Source organism: Lipotes vexillifer, unplaced genomic scaffold (assembly GCF_000442215.2).
Source record: "Lipotes vexillifer unplaced genomic scaffold, Lipotes_vexillifer_v1.1 scaffold1793, whole genome shotgun sequence".
In the NCBI taxonomy this organism is placed as follows: Eukaryota; Metazoa; Chordata; class Mammalia; order Artiodactyla; family Lipotidae; genus Lipotes; species Lipotes vexillifer.
This window is the reverse complement of record NW_006791036.1, coordinates 109,532-116,430: the sequence shown is the minus strand read 5'-3', so window position 1 is coordinate 116,430 and position 6,899 is coordinate 109,532. Positions and strand designations below refer to the sequence as shown.

At 47.1% G+C, this 6,899-nt stretch overlaps 1 protein-coding gene across 1 annotated transcript in view; it reads left to right on the top strand.

Annotated features, from left to right (window-relative positions):
• The first annotated feature begins 6,713 nt into the window (after window positions 1-6,713).
• The window catches only part of LOC103076033 (melanoma-associated antigen B4-like), a 1,171-nt gene continuing 985 nt past the window's right edge, over window positions 6,714-6,899 (top strand). The window contains exon 1 of the mRNA XM_007464181.1: window positions 6,714-6,815. Coding sequence (XP_007464243.1) covers window positions 6,714-6,815 — 102 coding nt within the window. The remainder of the gene's footprint in view (window positions 6,816-6,899) is intronic.

Genomic DNA, 6,899 nt, shown 5'->3' with positions numbered 1-6,899 from the left:
CCTGGGACACCAATCAGGCCTTGGTAAATTTAAGAAAATTGAAATCGTATCAAGTATCTTTTCCGACAACAACGCTATCAGACTAGATATCAATTACAGGAAAAAAACTGTAAAAAATACAAACACATGGAGGATAAACAATGTGCTGCTAAATATCTAAGAGATCACTGAAGAAATCAGAGAGGAAATAAAAAAATACCTAGAAACAAATGACAATGAAAACACGATCACCCAAAACCTATGGGATTCAGTAAAAGCAGTTCTAAGAGGGAAGTTTATAGCAATACAATCCTACCTCAGGACACAAGAGAAATCTCAAAGAAAGAACCTAAACTTACACCTAAACCAATTAGAAAAAGAAGAACAAGGAAACCCAAAGTTAGCAGAAGAAACGAATCACAAAGATCAGATCAGAAATAAATGAAAAAGAAATGAAGGAAACCATAGCAAAGATCAATAAAACTAAAAGCTGGTTCTCTGAGAAGAAAAACAACAGTGATAAACTATTAGCCAGACTCATCAAGAAAAATGGGAGAAGACTCAAATCAACAGTATTAGAAATGAAAAAGGAGAAGTTAACAACTCACATTGTAGAAATACAAAGGAACATGAGAGATTGCTATAAGCGACTATATGCCAATAAAATGGACAACCTGGAAGAAATGGACAAATGCTTATAAAAGCACAACCTTCTGAGACTGAACCAGTAAGAAATAGAAAAAATAAACAGACCAATCATAAGCACTGAAATTGAAACTGTGATTAAAAATCTTCCAGCAAACAAAAGCCCAGGACCAGATGGCTTCACAGGCAAATTCTCTCACACATTCAGAGAAGAGCTAACACCTATCCTTCTCAAACTCATCCAAAATATAGCAGAGGGAGGAACACTCCCAAACTCATTCTACGAGGCCACCATCACTCTGATACCAAAACCAGACAAAGATGTCTCAAAGAAAGAAAACTACAGGCCAGTATCACTGATGAACATAGATGCAAAACTCCTCAACAAAATACTAGCAAACAGAGTCCAGCAGCACATTAAAAGGATCATACACTATGATCCAGTGGGGTTTATCCCAGGAATACAAGGATTCTTCAATATATGCAAATCAATCAACATGATACACCATATTAATAAACGGAAGGAGTAAAATCAGATGATCAACTCAATAGATGCAGAGAAAGCTTTCAACAAAATTCAACATCCATTTATGATAAAAACTCTCTAGAAAGTAGGCATAGAGGGAACCTACCTCAACATAACAAAGTCCATATATGACAAACCCACAGTCAACATCATTCTCAATGGTGCAAAACTGAAACCATTTCCACTAAGATCAAGAACACGACAAGGTTGCCCACTCTCACCACTATTATTCAACATAATTTTGGAAGTTTTAGCCACAGCAGTCAGAGATAAACAAGAAATAAAAGAAATCCAAATTGGAAAAGAAGTAAAACTGTCACTGTTTGCCAGTGACAATATACTATAAATAGAAAATCCTAAAGATGCCACCAGAAAACTACTAGAGGTAGTCAATGAATTTGGTAAGGTTGCAGGATGCAAAATTAATGCACAGAAATCTCTGGCATTCCTATACACCAACAACAAAAAATCAGAAAGAGAAATTAAGGAAACACTACCATTTACCACTACAACAAAAAGAAGAAAATACCTAGGAATAACCCTGCCTAAGGAAATGAAAGGCTTGTAGTCAGAAAACTATAAAACATTGATAAAAGAAATCAAAGATGACATAAACAGATGGAGAAATATACCATGATCTCGAATTGGAAGAATCGGTATTGTGAAAATGACTATACTACCCAAACCAATCTACAGATTGAATGCAATCCCTGTCAAACTACAATGGCTTTTTTAACAGAACTAGAACAAAAAATATCACAATGTGCATGGAAACACAAAGACCCCGAATAGCCAAAGCAATCTTGAGAGAGAAAAACGGAGCTGGGAATCAGGATCCCTGACTTCAGACTACACTACATAGCTACAGTAACCAAGACAGTCTGGTACTGGCACAAAAATAGGAATATACATCACTGGAACAGGATGGAAAGCCCAGAGATAAACCCATGCACCTATGGTCACCTAATCTTTGATAAAGGAGGCAAGGATATACAATGGAGAAAAGACAGCCTCTTCAACAAGGGGTCCTGGGAAAACTGGACAGCTACATGTAAAAGAATGAAATTAGAACACTCCCCAATACCATATACAAAAATAAACTCAAAATGGATTAAAGACCTAAATGTAAGTCCATACAAAATAAAACTCTTAAAGGAAAACATAGGCAGAATGCTCTATGACATAAATCACAGCAAGATCCTTTTTCACCCACCTCCTAGAGAAATGGACATAAAAACAGAAATAAACAAATGGGACCTAATGAAACTTAAAAGCTTTTGCACAGCAAAGGAAACGATAAACAAGATGAAAAGATAACCCTCAGAATGGGAGAAATTATTTGCAAATGAAGCAACTGACAAAGGATTAATCTCCAGAACATACAAGCAACTCATGCAGCTCAATATGAAAAAAACAAACAACCGTATCCAAACATGGGCAGAAGACCTAAATAGACATTTCTCCAAAGAACTAAAACAGATTGCCAACAGACACATGAAAGAATGCTCAACATCATTAATCATTAGAGAAATGCAAATCAAAACTACAATGCGATATCATCTCACACTTGTCAGAATGGCCATCATCAAAAAGTCTACAAACAGTAAATGCTGGAGAGGGTGTGGAGAAAAGGGAACCCTCTTGCACTGTTGGTGGGAATGTAAATTGATACAGCCACTATGGAGAATAGGATGGACATTCCTCAAAAAACTAAAAATAGAACTACCATAAGACCCAGCAATCCCACCAATGGGCATATACCCTGAGAAAACCATAATTCAAAAAGAGGCATGTACCAAAATGTTCACTGCAGCTCTATTTACAATAGCCAGGACATGGAAGCAACCTAAGTGTCCATCAACACATGAATGGATAAAGAAGATGTGGCACATATATACAATGGAATATTACTCAGCCCTAAAAAGGAACAAAACTGAGGTATGTGAAGCAAGGTGGATGGACCTAGAGACTGTCATACAGAGGGAAGTAAGTCAGAAAGAGAAAAACAAATACCGTATGCTAACACATATATATGAAATCTAAAAAAAAAAAATGGTCATGAAGAAACTAGGGGCAAGACGGGAATAAAAACGCAGACTTACTAGATAATGGACTTGAGGATATGGAGAGGGGCAAGGGTAAGCTGGGACAAAGTGAGAGAGTGGCATGGACATATATACAGTACTAAACGTAAAATAGATAGCTAGTGGGAAGCAGCCGCAAAGCACAGGGAGATCAGCTCGGTGCTTTGTGACCACCTAGAGTGGTGGGATAGTGAGGGAGGAAGGGAGGGAGACGCAAGAGGGAAGAGTTACGGGGACATATGTATATGTACAGCTGATTCACTTTGTTATAAAGCAGAAACTAACACACCACTGTAAAGCAATTATACTCCAAAAAACATGTTAAAAAAAAGAAAAAAGAAAAAAAAATACACCATAGAAAAAAGCAACAATATAAAAAATATACCTAGAAAGAAACCATACAAAAATGTAGATAATCTACATGGAGGCAACAATAAGAATTTCCTGATTGACTTAGGAAAAAGAAGTCTCAACCAGAATAGTGTGTTATGTGTATTCGTGAGGCACAGATACTGTAAGAATACCTATTTTCCTTAATTCATTTACAGATTTAGTACCTTATCCATAGCAGCTAATGACAATCAAACACTGGCTACTGTTTCCTGTACCCAAAATCAACCATGGAAACATTACAGAAGGAACAAAGAAAAAACATCAACAAACGCAAAAACACAAAACTAAATAATCCCTGAGGGACAGTAAGTCTCCCCTGAACTAGAACCTGAGTGTGGCAGGTAGGGGGATGCCCTGAATTCGAGACATGTCTGTAGCCTGCAAGACAGGCAGATGACAGGATTGATTAGAGAAAAGCATTTAAACGTCAGCCCTTGATTCCTCCACTGTGCTCTGGGACCATGAATCTCTACTGCTTCATTGAAGGAATCTGAGGCAGCATTTCAGAGCCCATATGCCAGGTACATGGGACACCAAAGATCGGGCTGGATGTGGCAGTATGGTCCACAGGCTGTGAAATAACCATCTGAAACTTCCTTAGTGGATGACAACTGGCTTTTTAAAGTGATCATCTTAACAGACTATTGCACACGGACTAAAAGAGAAAAGCAAGTAACACAGTAGTTGTACAAAAGGACAGAAATTCATTTCTGAACTTTTGGGCAATGCCCCTGATATCAACAAAGAGAGACCACAGTGAGAACTGTCAGGCTAAGGCGCCCCTTCACTAACTCCTCTGGGATCCTGTGGAACATGGTTGGGGACAGGGATGGAGTCATACCAGAGAAGGAAGGAATCGCAGGCCCTGCCAGCAGTCAATGTGAGGACCCTGAGTGAGACCTGACGGGCTCCAAACCACAGAAGAGAGTCTCGCCTCCTTTCCCCTCAGCTCATCTTACCTGCAGCAGCCATCTCTGGGAGGCTCTAGGCAGAAGCGTCCACATGAGATGTGCCTGCACTTCACACCAGCATTCTCAGGGGGTTGATGCCTTTGATGTGAGGCCTTGGCCTCAGGTCAGCAGACGGGGGGGTAGCCCAGCACCTGCAGGGAGTCAAGAGAAGACACTGAGACAGGGCTGAGGGCAGCATCCACCACAGAAGAGGGGGCCCCAAAGAGCCCTCACTGTCAGCCTCGGGGTGCCCAGGCATGGCTGTGAGGCTCAGGCCTCCAGATACTTCCGGCTGGGGGCACCGACAGAAATGAGAGCCAAGGTATGACGCCTGCTGACTCAGCTCAGCAGAGGGAAAAGTCCCAGGACCTGCCAAGAGTCAATGAAAGGCCCTCGTGCCAGGCCTGCAGGAAGCTGCCCCCCGGCCCCAGTCCGCTCCGCCCCGGCTCCAGCCCGCGCCGGTTGTCCTCGTGGAGCCCAGAAGCGCAGGACCGGAAGTGACGTCCTCCTAACCGCTCTGTGGAGGCGACGCCATTTCTGAGAGCTGACGTCCGGCGAGGGTGAGCCGCGGGAGGAGTGCCACGTCTCGTCAGGAGTCAAGGTGTGAGGTGACCCCAGTTAGAAGTGCGGGGACATGCCCCCGACACCCCCAATCCCCATTCCCTCCGAAAAGAGGCGGCCACACAGGCCCCGCCCACCCCGCCCCTGCTCTCGGCCCAAGAGGCTCGGGCCTGGCTGTTAGGCCCAAAGTCCATCCGCTTCCCCGCGGGGTCTCGGGCAAGGAAGGCCTCGCTCTGAGGCTGCTGGACCCTGGCTCAGCTCAGTAGAGGGAGCGCCCCAGGCCCTGTGGAGTGAAGGACGGGACTCTCGTGGGGACCGAGGGGCTCCACACCCCAGAATGGCGGCCACGCAGACCCCGCCCCTGACGTCGGCCTGGGAGCCTCCGGACAGGTCTAAAGACTGAGGGGCTCCCTCAGTGCGAACGCGGACGGACGGCCGGACAGATGGACGCGGGAGACCCAGGGAGGAGGGGGCCTTGTTCTGAGGGGCTGGCCGCAGGTCAGCAGAGGGAGGATTTCCAGGGCACGGGAGGAGTCAGGGCGAGGACCGTCCTCCCCGTCGCAAGGGCACCTCCGAACCCCTCCCCTGTTGTCAGCCGCTTCCTTCTGGCCACACACGGAGAAGGGAGGGCTGCTGTCTGAGAGGGGAGGTGCAGGCCAGCGGAAGGCGCGTCCCTAAGCACTCCCGAGAGCCAGCCCAAGCCCTTGAGTGAGGGCCAGTGGGGCCGCCAGCCACAGGGCCTCGACCTGTCTGCCGCACGCTGCAGGCTTGGTAAAACTCTGCCACATGCGGCCGCGTGGTCACCCTCACTGCCTCCTAATGAGACTCAAGGAGGTGCCGGCACTGGTGCGAGCAGATGGCCCTCGGGGCAAGAGGAGCTCCAGGCTGCACCGGCCGTCCAAGGAGGACCCCGAGTGAGGACTCAGGGAGTCACCCACCCCGAAGAGAAGGGACAACAGAGAATATGGCCCGTCCCCTCCTGTCAACCCTTAAACTCCCAAGAAAGGACTGTCAGGCTGAGACTGCCCGTAATTTCCTCTGCCAGGTCCAAGGGACGTCAGAGCTTTGTTCTGAAGGGGCAGCCACCAGGCAGCAGAAGGGAGGGTCCCAGGACCCTTCGGTGGTGGGCTGAACGCTCCCTCCTTTCCTCCTCCTGGGTGTCAGGAAGATGGTGGTGTCAACTTCAGAGCAGCAGAGGGGATGGGGTGGGGGGGTTGGGGCAGTCTTGGCAACAACTGTCATCCTGACTCTGAATGGGAACCGCGGGGACCTACCTCTCCTGCCAGCCCCCACTGTCACCCCCGTACCGTCCAGGCAGGGCTGGCTGGCTGTGCCCCAAGGCTCTCTCTACTGTCCTCCACAGGGGTCTCAGGGGACAGGCTGAGGAGGAAAACAGGAGCCCTGTGGGTCCTCGAGCAGTGCCCTCAGTGACCCTGCAGAGGCGGCCCTGGTTAAAAGCAGGGAGGAATCTACCCACTGACGGTGCTCACAGCATCTCCTTGTCCCTCCCCCAGGTGCCCTCGTTGCCTGCCTTCCTGCGCACACTCCCGCCTGCTGGCCCTGACCTGTGTCATCATGCCTCGAGGCCGGAAGAATAAGCGCCGTGCCCGCAGGAAACGCCACCAGGCCCAGGGGGAGACTCAGAGTCTCAAGGGTGCCCAGGCCACTGAGGCGGAGGTGGAGGTGGAGGTGGAGGTGGAGGTGGAGGCGGCTCATTTCCTGACCCATCTCTTTCCAAGGTTCTGAAACTGTCCCTAAGTA